The sequence below is a fragment of the Lynx canadensis genome, chromosome A2 (assembly GCF_007474595.2).
Source record: "Lynx canadensis isolate LIC74 chromosome A2, mLynCan4.pri.v2, whole genome shotgun sequence".
In the NCBI taxonomy this organism is placed as follows: domain Eukaryota; kingdom Metazoa; phylum Chordata; class Mammalia; order Carnivora; family Felidae; genus Lynx; species Lynx canadensis.
In genome coordinates, this window is record NC_044304.2 from 3,865,422 (window position 1) to 3,879,262 (window position 13,841).

The following is a 13,841-nucleotide window of genomic DNA, read 5'->3' on the forward strand; positions in this document are numbered from 1 at the left end:
AACCTCGGCGCGACCCGGGGACAGCGCCGCGGCCTTGCGGCGGCGGGCGGCGGGGCACCTAGGCAGAGGGCCCCTGTTTTCCGCACCAGCCGCTGCGCGGAGGGCCTTCCTCTCGTTGTCCCATCGCAGCCAGCGAAAATGACAGGAAGCCCGGACACTCTCTTTTCCCGGGCGAGGTCGGGGGACTCGGCCAAGGTCACACGGCCGCGGAGACGAGGCGGCGGGATTGGAACCCGCGCCGGCCGCCGGGCGTTCTCCGAAGATGGAGATGCGCCTTGACTAGAGGACTAATCCCCAAAGGCGTGCCAAGAGCGCTTCCAAACGCTTAAAAAAAAAAAAAAAAAAGCGGTTTATGGACTTGCCAGCCGCAGGTCCAGAAAATCCCGGGGGAGGGAGGGCAGCGTTTACAGTGGCGACCGGGGCCGTAGAGACGTTGGCCGGAGGAGCGCGGAGACCGCGTCAGGACTTCGCCCGGACGCAGGCAGCGTGGGGGCTCCCGTCCGGGCGTCTGGACGCCGGGCTCCGCGGCCCGGTCGCGGGAGTGGAAGCCCGTGGACGCTCCCTGAGCCTGTGTGTCCCCGGACAGAAGGGACGGTGGCACCCTCGTGGTCGGATCAGCCGAGGTCGCGCGAACCGGGCTTGGCACGGTGCCTGGCACGTGAGGGGGCGGCGGTGGGCCCAGCTCACTCTGCCCCCCCCCCCCCCGTGCGGCTTGTTTGCAGAGGCGGGATTGTCGTGACCCCCACCTTGAGGAGCCCCGAGGGGCCGGCGCGGAAAGCACGCGTTAGCTACACGTCTGGGCCCTTGGGTTCCCCTTTCTGCGCATTGCGCTTGGCCTCTTTGCCTTTTCGCGTCCGCCCGGCATTATCTGGGGCCGTCTCCCGGGGAATCTCGGCCTCCCCGGCCGGCGGCCTCTGCAGGCGACGTGATTTGTGATTCTGTCCCCCCTTCTGGCTCCCAAGCAGTCGGGTGTCAGGGCTTTATTTGTTACTGATCACTGTTCAGAGGAAGCAGGGGTTTCCCATTTTCCGAACGAGGAAGCTCGGACTTGAGAACCAGCAGTCGATTAGCTCAGAGTCGGTTGGGCCTTTCTCGCCGGAGCTTGTGTTTCTCTCGCCATGGATACCGACCTCCTTTGTTCAAGACTCTGCGTAGTCCGTCAGCCGAGACGTGTACCTTGACAGAAGTGCCCGCAGGCCGAGGGTTGGCACCTGGGGAGTTGGGGTCGGCTTGCTTAGCCACCGGGGCCCCCCCCGTCGGCAGAGGCAAATCGGGACCTCTATCCTTTTTTCACCCCAGACGGTCTGCAAGGCTGATAGGATGGCGTTGAGCCTTCCTGTCACGTTGGTGGCTGAGACCCGTTGGTGTGGGACTTCGGGGACCCTCCAGCACCGTCCTCCCTGAGCCGTCTTTGCTTCCTCCTCTGCCCCTTCGTTTTCTCAGGGATGCGGTGATCGTGCAGAAATGCCATCAGCGTTTGTGTTCATCCGCTCCCCTGCCCCAGCGAGTCTGGAACTACTGCTCCTCCTTTTCTTCTCTGTTTTTACCACCTAGTGTCCCTTCTCCAGTCATTTTTCCAGGAAGGAAAGGAGGAAAAGGCGGAGGGAGCACAAAGAGTGTAGTTCACTGAGCTCTGTAAGGGTGACTCAGAGCCCACAGTGCCCCTAGAGATGATCCTGTAAACACGGCACCCAGGGGAGGCGTACAGAGGGGCAGAAGGGTACGCCTTCTGTCTGGGGGCAGTTCTCTGTTCCCCCTGCGGGATTCCAGAATCCTCTGTTGCCAGGAAGAACATGGTTGTGCTTCCCTGGGTCCCAGAGCGGAACTTCCACTTCTTCCTCCTTGCTCTGGCTTTGGAGAGAAGGGAGAGACTTTCTTTGCTCCTGGTATGGACTAGATGTGGAAGCTCCTAAGACCCATTTCAAGTTCAGCCTTCCACGCTGGAAAACTCCTTCCAACCTGAAATTTCTGAAACCACCGACAAATAAAACACAGCGTTTGCAGCAGGTTTAAATAGAACTCGTGCTCACAGGAGAGTATAGCACCGAGAGACAGGGTTCTCGGTAAAGCCGGAAAGCACAGCCCAGCGTCCGTGGAGGTCATCAGCGACCTGCCCAGTACCAGTTTGCCGAGTGCCTCCTCGGTGCTGGGCATATTGTGCCCATATTGTGGGTGTGGGCTGTTCAAGTGAAGGACAGGCTCTCAGGATGGGAGGTCCGGCTTGCCGGGAGAGCCTTATAATTCTGTATCCTTTCAGGTGGGTCCCCTAGCGGTTAAGAGCGAGACCTTTGGAGTCAGTCATAGATGTGGGTGACCTGATGAGGTAATACGTGTCAGTCCAGTCTTGTGCTGCACACGCTATGATCTCAGCCCGTGAGCGTTAGTAAGTAGTCTGTCCAGACAGTGCTAAGTGTAGGCACGGCATGGAGAAGGGGTCACAGAGGGTCAACAGCACATTGCTGGGTGCAGTCGTAGGAAATGGAAGAGAGTGCTTTTCCCTTTTTGAGTTCTTCTTGGTCCAGGAATAGAATAAACTAGGTTGTGGTGATGATAGTGTTAAAACAGCTGATTGTTGAGTGCTTGATTTACACAGATGATAGAGTTCTCGGGATGACCTTCTAGGGTGAATACTTTTATTAGCCTCGTGTTCCAGAGTGAACTATTCAGAGTAAGTAAACGTGCCTTAATCCATACAGCTAAGGACTGGTAGAGTCTGACTCCAGAGTCATTGTTCCAACATAGACCTAGACCACAGAGGAGTTGGGGGGCAGCCCTTTCCTGAAGTCTCCATTAAAGTCAAGTCTGCATGTTGCCTTTTTTGGTTAACTTTTTCTTTTTAATCTTCCCTTTAGGCAATTGAAGATGAAGGGGGTAATCCTGATGAAATTGAAATTACCTCTGAGGGAAACAAGAAGACGTCAAAGAGATCCAGCAAAGGTATTGAGAATCTTACAAGCACTGCTAACTTTAGGAGCTCTCTTCACAATTACTTTCTCTGCTAATGTGCCTGCCTGCTTACTTGGCTGTGTTTGGGGCCTTTGGACTGCCCTGTGACTCCAGAGGGCCTGGAATGAAGCTTTGCATTTCCAGTAAGATTCTTCTAGTATATTTTGTTTCTCTAGTATTTACGAACTCAGACAGAGTGGGAAGGGTATTTACGTATTTGTTCATTTTACTCTGTAGGTTTCTCAGCAGCTCTTGTTTGTCCAGACTCTTAACCTTCTTCTTTACATAGAGAGTATTTAGGACTGCTTGGGTCTCCTATTTCTCTGACTTGCAAAACATAACTTCTTTTTTAAATACCACCTGGCCAAAACAAGGCTCGTCACTCTTACAGCATTGCTTTCAAAATTGCCTACTGCAGAAATGCCACATTGCACGTGGCATTAATGATCTTCACTATCTCACCCAAATCTCTATTTCTTTCTTCACCCCTACCACCTTCCTCTACTACATCCTGGGCTTTAGTCAGGCCCCAAACTTGTTTCCTTTCTTGAACCTCTTTGCCTGAATTTACGTGTTGCACCTCCCCTTTTTCCCCCTCTGTCTGCATTCAAGTCTTTGTCCATCAACAGACAACTGTGATCCCATCGGCAACAGCTCTTCCCTCCTTAGATCTTCTACAGTGCGATGACCTGCCTCCTTATACTTTGCTTTAATGCTTATGTCACCTCGTCAGTGTTGAGATTGTGGAGGGCAAGGGCTCTATCTTCCTTGTCTTTCTTTTTCTTCAGTATTCACTCAGTAATTTAATTCAGTAACATTCAGCTACTCTTTTAAGAAAGAATCCACTAAAACTGAGCATTTGAACTGTTCTGAAAGTTCTGTTGATAATTGGTGGCTTTGTTGCTCAAGCCCAAAAACAAAATGAAATATTTATATTGTCTGGCCAGTGGTGAAGAATTGGGTTTGAAATGTCTAAGACCAATGTCAGTCCCACTGTGTGGTGTGAGCTCTTGGAGAAAAGCAGCCAGGTGACTTGACTTTGGAATGAAGTCACTTCTGTGGTCTATAGTACATTGTGCATTTTTGGCTTTGTCCAAGTAAATGTCTTTGCCAGGGCAAAGAGTACTGGAAAATCACAGAAAGATGGTCACCCTGGAGGGAAATAGAGCCTGTTGGATCTCTTTTTCTTTTTGATTGGAAAAAGAAGAAAGAAAGAAAGGAAGTAAAGTATTCTAAGTGGGTATTTTGTTTTTGATGTTTTTTAATCTTTTTTTTTTTTTTAAACATTTATTCAGTTTTGAGAGATGGAGAGAGACAGAGCTTGAGTGGGGAAGGGGCAGAGAGAGAGGGAGACGCAGAATCCAAAGCAGGCTCCAGGCTTTGAGCTGTTAGCACAGAGCCGGATGCGGGGCTTGAACTCACGAACCGTGAGATCATGACCTGAGCCAAAGTCGGATGCCTAACCGACTGAGCCACCCAGTCGCCCCAGTTTTTGTTTTTTAAACACAGACATGTATTAAGTAAAATGTAGAAGTTCCTTTTTTCCCAGTTATTAGAAGGTTGGGGATACTTTCCTGGACTTTCCTGTGTATATGCAGCCTTTAAAAAAACGCACAAAGACACGTATACAGCTGTACCAATATATTTTTCTCTTGAAGAAAATAGGTCTGGGACACCTGGGTGGCTCAGTTAGTTAAACGTCCAACTTTGGCTTAGGTCGTGATATCCCAGCTTGTGGGTTTAAGCCCCGTGTCAGGCTCTGTGCTGGCAGCTCAGAGCCTGGAGCCTGCTTCAGGTTCTGTGTCTCTCGCTCTCTACTGCTCCCCCACTAGTGTTCTCTCTCCTTTCAAAAATAAACTTAGGGGAGGGAAAAAAACAGAAAATACGTCTTAATTTACAAAATATTTTGTAGGTTGCTTCTTTCACTTACCATTTTACGGGCATTCCCGGTGATCACAGGTGAAAAGACCTGATTTCTTAAATAGCTTAATAGTAATGTTTCATATCAACATTCCACAACTTAGCTCATCAGTTTATTACTAGACTTTTGAGATTTTTTTTTCCAGTTTTTACTTGGTATCTTCAGTGATCTTTGCTGCCATGAATCAGAAATATCTTTGTATATTTAAGGGAATATCTTTTTTGGTAACTTTTAATAGAAGAAGAATTGTGGGGTTAAGATATGTGCCTTTTAATTTAAAATAGCTACTGACAGATGGGGGCCCCTGGGTGGCTCAGTCGGTTAAGCGGCCGACTTCAGCTGAGGTCATGATCTCGCGGTCTGTGGGTTCAAGCCCCGTGTCAAGCTCTATGTTGGCAGTTCAGAGCCCGGAGCCTGCTTCGGATTCTGTGTCTCCCTCTCTCTCTGCCCCTCCCTTGCTTGCTGTCTGTGTCTGTCTCTCTGTCTCTCTTTCTCAAATAATAAGCATTAAAAAAAAAAAAAGAAAAAAAGCTACTGACAAATGGCTCTTCAACAGGCTATACTGGTTAATATCCCTACCAACCACAGGGAGGGGGTGTGTCTATTTAAATTCTCCCTCGATGTTGAATAGTATGTATTTTTTTTAAATGTTGTCTCTTATGTAGAAGAGAGGTATCATATTTATCTGCATTTCTCCACAGGTAGTTTTCATTTGTATTTCTTTACATAGATTAAACAGCTTCTGGTAATTGGCCATCTGTATTTTCTTAATTGCCTTTTCATTTCATGCCCTTTGCCCACTTTTCTGCTGAGTTTGTTTTACTGACTTTTGAGGACTCTCTCTGTAGAAAAACATTGCAATTGTTTTTTCCTATTTTAAAATTTAAACTTGTTCGTGATGTTTAGGTTGTTTTATTAAATTTTTTTTTTTTAGTTTTATTTATTTATTTTGCGAGGGACAGAGAAGAGAGAGAGAATCCCAATCTGCACTGTCAGCACAGAGCCCAACGCAGGGCTCACCCAAGAACTATGAGATCATGATACCAACAGTTGGGCACTAAACTGTCTGAGCCACCCAGGCACCTCAGGTTGTTAAAGTTTTAATTTTTAACACAGGCTGCACTGTCAACCTACCCATTCTATATGGTTTCTAGATTTTATGTTGTATTTTAAAAGGCCTTCCTTTCCTTTAAAACTGTAAAAAATATTCTGTATTGTAGAGTAACGTTTATTGTTTTATTTATTTTTTTTATTTTTTTAAAATTTTTTTTTTTTCTTCAACGTTTTTATTTATTTTTGGGACAGACAGAGACAGAGCATGAACGGGGGAGGGGCAGAGAGAGAGGGAGACACAGAATCGGAAACAGGCTCCAGGCTCCGAGCCATCAGCCCAGAGCCTGACGCGGGGCTCGAACTCACGGACCGCGAGATCGTGACCTGGCTGAAGTCGGACGCTTAACCGACTGCGCCACCCAGGCGCCCCTATTGTTTTATTTTTTAATTTGGGTGTTTAATTCATTTGGAATTTACTTTTGTGTATGGTGTGAGGTAGGTAGGGATCCAAGTATATGGAACAGTGTTATCCAATTCCTTGTCCTTTCCCAGTCACATTCCCTTGAGCCCCCTCACACCCTCCCTAAAAAACGTTTGTTGTGATTACTTGCACGGTAGATTACTTTTGCCTCTTCTAGGACTTCGTGTAAAACAGAACCATTCAGTACAAACTCTTGCACCAGGTTCTTTGGTTGGCATAATTCATTCTATTCTGGAGCTCTACCGTACATTTTGATGTTTGATAGGGCAAGTGTGTAAGTTCTACTGAATTGTGTTCAACAACTTTATCGCATTTTAGCAAGATTTTTTTTAATATGTATTTTGAGAGAGAACTTGCACACTCGGCAGGCATGCGTAAGTGGGGTAGGGGGCAGAGGAAAAGGGAAACAGAATCCCAAGCAGGCTTCATGCTGTCAGTGCATGCCCGATGCAGGGCCCCATCCCACCACCTCGAGATCATGACCTGAGCTGATATCAAGAGTAGGACACATACCTGACTGAGCCAGCCAGGGGCCCCCCCTTCAGCAAGATTTTAATGAAAATAAAGTTCTTTTTTCTGGCCTGATTGATGGACAAACTCCATGGTTTAAAATCTGCATGTTGGTTATTTTAATCAGAATCCTAGAACATATGTCTGAGGTAATCTCAGCACTTGTCTAGTGTAGGGTCATACCAGTAATCTGTTAGATAGAGGTTTTTTTTTTTTTTTTTTTTTTAATGTTCATTTCTTTTGTGATCAAGTGCATGTGCGTGAGGGAGGGAGGGGCAGAGAGAGGGAGAGCGAGAATCCCAAGCAGGCTCCAAGTTGTCAGCGGGGCTCTGTCTCCTGACCCTGAGATCATGACCTGAGCCAAAACAAGAGTTTAATCAGCTGAGCCACCCAGGCACCCCTAAGCAGAATGTTTTAAAATAATTGTCAGAAAAGTAAATTTAACTGGAAAAAGCAAAAGTGATACGTTTGCTTTTTAGCCAATACCTGATCCTGTGCTGCTGATTTGTTTGTTTGACACAAGTTAATATTAGAGAAAAGATGTAAGACTGAGAAATTTTTGTGTATCCTTTGTCTAGATTCCCCAGATGTTAGGATTTTACTACATTTTTTTATTCTCCTCCCAGCCTTCGTGTGTATGTATACATATGTATGTATGTTTTGTTTTGTTCCTGAATTATTTGAGAATGATTTGCTGGCATGTGTCCTTTTGCCCTACATACTCCAGTATTGCCTAAAAGCAAGGGTATTACGTAACCGTAGTCATCAAAATCAAGACGTTGACATCGATAAAGTTGTCTAAGCTCAGACCTTATTTAGACATTAGGCTCTTCACGGCTCAAAAGGAAGAAAAAGCCAGGGTCATGCATTGCATTCAGTTGCCATGTCTCTTTGGTTTCCTTTTATCTGTAACGGTTTTTTGTTTGTTTGTTTTTTTGTTGTTTTTTTTTTAATGTTTATTTCGGTGGGAGGGGAGGAGGGAGGGAGGGAGAGAAAAAGGGAGACACAGAGCTCGACGCAGGCTCCGTGCACTGTGCGGTGAGCACAGAGCCGGACACCGACACCAGGCTCCAGCTCATGAAGCTGTGAGATCATGACCTGAACTGAAGTTGGGCATTCAACCGACTGAGCCCCCTCCCCAGGTGCCTGTCTGTAACAGTTTTTTTTTTTAATTTTTTTTTTTTCAACGTTTATTTATTTTTGGGACAGAGAGAGACAGAGCATGAACGGGGGAGGGGCAGAGAGAGAGGAAGACACAGAATCGGAAACAGGCTCCAGGCTCTGAGCCATCAGCCCAGAGCCTGACGCGGGGCTCGAACTCACAGACCGCGAGATCGCGACCTGGCTGAAGTCGGACGCTCAACCGACTGCACCACCCAGGCGCCCCATGTCTGTAACAGTTTTTAAGATTTCTATTGTATTCTTGATACTGCCATTTTTGAAGAGTGCAGATCGTTTATTACGAAGGCTAGTTTGTTTGTTTTTTTAATTGGGGTTTGTTTATTCATTCATGTTTCTTTTCCTCATTAGGTTCAAATTATACACTTTGGTCAGCAGTACCAACAGAAGTGTTGCTCTTCTCGGTGTATCTTCTGTGGAGGTACATGCTGTCCATTTGAGTAACTGACTTAAAGTGGTGTTCCTCCCTTTTCTCCACTGGAAAGTTACTATCTTACTCTTTGTAACCGTATCTATGAGAAGGATACTTTGAGACTTTTGTTCATATCTTGTTCATTCTCCATTACTTTTGGCATCCATTAGGTTAGCCATTGGTGAGTTTTTAAATGTATTATTCTGTCTACATTTATCCGTCTGTTTTCTGCCATAAGGGATGGCTTGCTCTTCTCCTTTATTTATCAGTGTGAATTTAGAGATTCTTTGTTCAGTAAGTTGTTAAACCTTATGATGATTATTTTGATGTTCAGATTGTTCCAGTGAGAGCCCTCCAGTCTGACTCACGTGTCTTTTGACATGTCCATGTCACTCTTTGACCACTTTCTTATTTTCTGGCACAAGAGGGTATGCCTCTAGTACTTTCCTGCTGTACCTTGGGAATCAGCCATTTCTTCCAGGCACCCATGTTCTTTTTTGTGGAGAGCGGTACCCTGCTACTGTGATGTCCATTCCTCGTGGGCCAGTGCTGGGTTTGTAAGGTCTGTTGGACTGAATGTGCCTCATGAAATGAAATACTGTTGAAGCAATCAAATTAGCCAGTGACAGCTTCAGAAATGTGAAAAAATAAAGTTCTGGCTAACGGGAACAGTGTACCAACTGAACTTGCTAGCTAGTTAAAATTGTTTATTCTCTTGGATTTTGGAGGTGGCAGAAATACTTGTAAGTCAAAGACAAGGTGGGTGTAAAAGGTAGTATGTTTAGTGTCCTTAAATAGCAAAGCTAATAGCAATATTCAAAACCTGTGACATGACTAATTTTGAGAACATTTTTCTAGATGTGATGATTTCATATTAGAACGTTGTCAGTTATTCCTAAAGTGATCTAAAAAGAAAATGTATAAGAATAACTAAGTTGTGGGGCGCCTGGTGATCTCGGCTCAGGTCATGATCTCACAGTTCACGGGTTTGAGCTCCACGTCGGGCTCTGTGCTGACGGCATGGAGCCTGCTTGGGATATTCTCCCTCCCTCCCTCCCTCCTTTCCGCCCCTCCCCTGTGCGTGCACACTCTTGCTTTTCTCTCCATCAAAAGAAATAAATATTAAAAAAAATAAAATAAAATAATGGAAAACCAGTGATGTAGAGTTGCTCTAATTTTAATAGGATATCAGAAACTGGGAAGTTTGAGGATTTGTTCCTCTTAAAAATGGCACTGAGGGTTTTTCAGTAGATGATGCTGGAACAGCTGGCTGTCTATCTCATGGTGGGAAAGGATCTGTTCTTCCTCCTTCCAGGCCAAATAGAAAATTCTGGCTAGGATGGTACTTTGATAGTTACCCTGGTGAAGACCTGAAATGACACTAAAACCGACAGACAAGAAGGCTAATAAACTTAGCTGCACGAAAGGTTTAATCCTCTCAGCAAAAGACGACATAAATAACTCAGATGCAGCAGATTGAGAGCAAGTATTATAGAATAAGGAAAATAAGTACCTGGGGTCTCATTTGGTTAAGTGTCTGACTTTGGCTCAAGTCACGCTCTCCTAGCTCATGAGTTTGAGCCCAGTGTCGGGCTCTGTGTTGACAACTTGTAGCCTGGAACCTGTTTCGGATTCTGTGTCTCCGTCTCTCTCTACCCCCCACCCCCCCGCCCCCATTCGTGCTCTCTCTCTCAAAAATGAATAAACACTAAAATTTTTTTAATAAGGAAAATTCACAGTCCAGTTGACAAAGTAGAGATTATGAATAAGTGGTTCATGGATCAAAGAAAAAACATTGGCCTGTATAATGAAAAAAGATTCTTTTGCGAGTAATTGAAGGAAAGCAAAGAAAAAAATAGAGTTCTCATTTTGGCCTCTCACCCTGGCAAAATTTTATACCGTTCTAATATTCCATGTTAGCAAGGATGTGCGGAGTTGGGCAGTTTTTGGAAATGATTTAATGAATCTCTTCGGGCGCACCTGGGTGGCTCGGTTAAGCAGCCAACTTCGGCTCAGGGCGTGATCTCACAGTTTGTGAGTTCGAGCCCCGCATCGGGTTCTGTGCTAACAGCTCAGAGCCTGGAGCCTGCTTCGGATTCTGTGTCTCCCTCTCTCTGCCCCTCCTCTGCTTGTGCTGTGTCTCTCTCAAAAATAAATACGTGTGAAAAAAATTTTTTTTAATAAAGCCTCTTTGCATGGGAGTCCCTAACCTAAGGAATATCCACAGTACAAAATAAACGATGGAGGTGGATTAACATGTAGTGCAAGAAAACGAGGCTGAATCTTTTATTTGTGAAGTAAAAACGACAGAGTGTGGCTGTGTTTGAGCATATGATTGCATAAATGTTTGTGTAATAGAATACATTTCATTTTATTTTTTTTAAGTTATTTACTTAAGAGAACGAGCAGGGGAGGGGCCGAGACAGAGGGAGAGCGAAGCAGGCTCTGTGCTGACAGCAGAGATCCTGGCGCAAGGCTCAAGCTCAGGAACCATGAACCCCCCGGGCACCCCTCATCAGATACGTTTTAAAAGTAATGACCTGCCCGCATGCATCTGGCCACTCGTGCTTTGGGGGGACCCTGGCAGAGTCGGAGGAGGCAGTTAACTGGTGAGTCCTGAGGCAGAACGAAGCTCGGGGAGGAAGAGGAGATGGCATCCCAGGCAAGAGGGCAAGGGACAGGTTCCTGCTCTACAGGTTACCGATGCCAGAGCAGAGTGAGTAGAGCAATACCTTGTAGTTAGGAGGCTGTGAACAAGGATGCTGTTTACTCCGGAGGAAGGATTTGAGGGGCCTCCTTTTCTCTTGACGTAAAGATGGCACTTTGACTTATTCTAGAGAGCTGTAGTTTTCATTTTTATCCATTTTGGATCGACTTAAATACCTGTCTTCTCTTTAGAAGAGTGGCTTTTCCCAAGTAGTTGCTCTCAGTAAGCTTCCCGACCAGCGTTATGCTTTTTGTACTGAAGCCTGTTCTTCCGAGCACGCGTTCTCTTGAAGCGCCTGGGTGGCTCAGTTGGTTAAACTTGCAACTTCGGCTCAGATCACGATCTCGTGGTTCGTGAGTTCAAGCCCTGTGTCGGGCCCCCATCTCAGGCCCTGTGCTGACAAGCTCAGAGCCTTGACCTGGCGTCCGATTCTGTCTCTCTGTCTCTCTCTCAAATAAATATTAAAAAACAAAAAGCAGGGGAGCCTGGGTGGCTCAGTCGGTTAAGCGTCCGACTTCAGCTCAGGTCACGATCTCGCAGTCCGTGAGTTCGAGCCCCGCGTCGGGCTCTGGGCTGATGGCTCAGAGCCTGGAGCCTGCTTCCGATTCTGTGTCTCCCTCTCTCTCTGCCCCTCCCCGTTCATGCTCTGTCTCTCTCTGTCTCAAAAATAAATAAAAACGTTAAAAAAAATAAAATAAAAAACAAAAAGCAAACCACATATGTGTTCCTCTTGACCTCTCTGCTGATTTCTTTTTTTTTTTTTAAATGTTTGTTTATTTTTGAGAGAGAGAGAGCATGAGCAGGGGAGGGGCAGAGAGAGAGGGAGACACAGAATCCGAAGCAGGCTCCAGGCTCCGAGCTGTCAGCACAGAGCCTGATGTGGGGCTCGAACCCACAAACCGTGAGATCATGACCTGAGCTGAAGTCGGACACTTAACCGGCTGAGCCACCCAGGCGCCCCTCTGCTGATTTCTTACTTGAGAGAGCTCCCCCGTGAGGAGTCTGGGCTGCAGTGTGCCCATACTGCTGCTCTGGAGCAAAGGTGACTGTGAACGTGGAAAACTGATTTTGCTTGTGGGAAACCTGCTGCCTCTTGTGGAAGGGAGAGATCAGTAAAGGGTTGCAAGTTCACGGTGACCTACTTAGATTTTTCCTAGTAACTAGGACGTACGAGGTATATATTCTAGAATGATACCAGCTTTATCAAATATAATCCATGGACATGCTGCTAGTGCATCTTCTTGGTATGTTTATATGTAAAGAGCGCTGGGTTGAGTTCCAGACGTTTTTTTAAAGCTTAAGGCATATTTTGCCATGGAGATATTATAAAACGCTAACGGTGTTCCCCGCCAGCCACTAAAGACTATTTGCACATAATGTATTGAATGGTGCTGTTAGTGTCGTGTTCTTGGGGGGGGGGGGAGGGGAGGGTTAATGTTTATTTTTGAGAGACAGAGTGTGGGTGGGGTAGGGGAGGGGCAGAGAGAGAGGGAGACACAGAATCCGAAGCAGGCTCCAGGCTCCAGGCACCGAGCTGTCAGCACAGAGCCTGACGTGGGGCTCGAACCCACAAACCGTGAGATCATGACCTGAGACAAGTCTGACGCTTAACCCAAAGAGCTACCCAGGTGCCACACGCTCTATGTTTTTAAAGAAGGTATTCCTAAAAAACTTTTCAGATTTCCTGATATTGCTGAATGAAATTAGAATATGGAAAAATCAGGGAACAGCTGTTATAAGGAAATTCTTACCCCTGAGGGTTTTTTTTAGAAAACTCAATTACGGTATCCATGATTAGGTTTGTGTTTTTGCCGCCCCCCCCGCCCCCCCCCCCCGCCCTTTGCCCTAAATGTTAATGCATCTTGCACACTCACAAGATAAGCAAGTTAACGTTTGTTTCCCTTATGTGACGGAAAAACAGCTACTGGCTTTAAGAAACTGATCTTCATTTTGGGAAAAAGGTCTTGAAGGAAGTAAGTTTTTCTGAGGATTTGTGACTGAGTAAAGGTAGCTGATCAGCAACCCTTGCTGCATCCTTCCAGAAGCTGAGCTCTGCCTCCGTGACCAGGAGCTGTAGCTCCAAAGCATATGAGCTCACTGCATTACACTCTGCTGTTGAGACTCGTCCTCCACAGCGTACTTCGTGTACTTCTTACCTGGGATTTCGTTCTTCGTGACGAAAAGGGTTTAATTTTAGCAAGCCTGTTCTCGGACCAAAAATTCCACCTCTGCCCTATAGTTTTCATTACTACCATGGCTAATGATTTCCCTTTTCTCTTTAGATCTGTCATTTCTAGTATCATTTGCATTTTTTCTATTGTTTTTATTCATCTGATAATTTGTATAAAAATTAAAGGCATTGGCCACATAATTACTATTTAGATGAAAGTGCCAACTTGCTGGCCATTATGAACTGTTGTCTTCAGAACAGATTGTGAATGTAGCAGTCTATTCATAAGAAACATTAAGAGGTTGAGTGAGAAGAGTTAAGGGGTGAGTCCAGCCTCCTGAACAAAAAAATGCAACCTAAGATAAATTGTGGTGAAGACAGTATTCCTTTTTTTGCCTAGTGCATTGATGAAGGTAAAAATTAATACCTGATTTTACCAAAGATTTGGAAAGATTGGCAATT

At 45.9% G+C, this 13,841-nt stretch overlaps 1 protein-coding gene across 2 annotated transcripts in view; it reads left to right on the forward strand.

Annotated features, from left to right (window-relative positions):
• SAFB (scaffold attachment factor B) overlaps positions 1 to 13,841 on the forward strand; it is a 37,326-nt gene that overhangs the window by 518 nt on the left and 22,967 nt on the right. For both annotated transcript variants that reach the window (XM_030292723.1, XM_030292732.1), the window contains exon 2: positions 2,853 to 2,937. In XM_030292723.1, the coding sequence (XP_030148583.1) occupies positions 2,853 to 2,937 (85 nt within the window). The remainder of the gene's footprint in view (positions 1 to 2,852; positions 2,938 to 13,841) is intronic.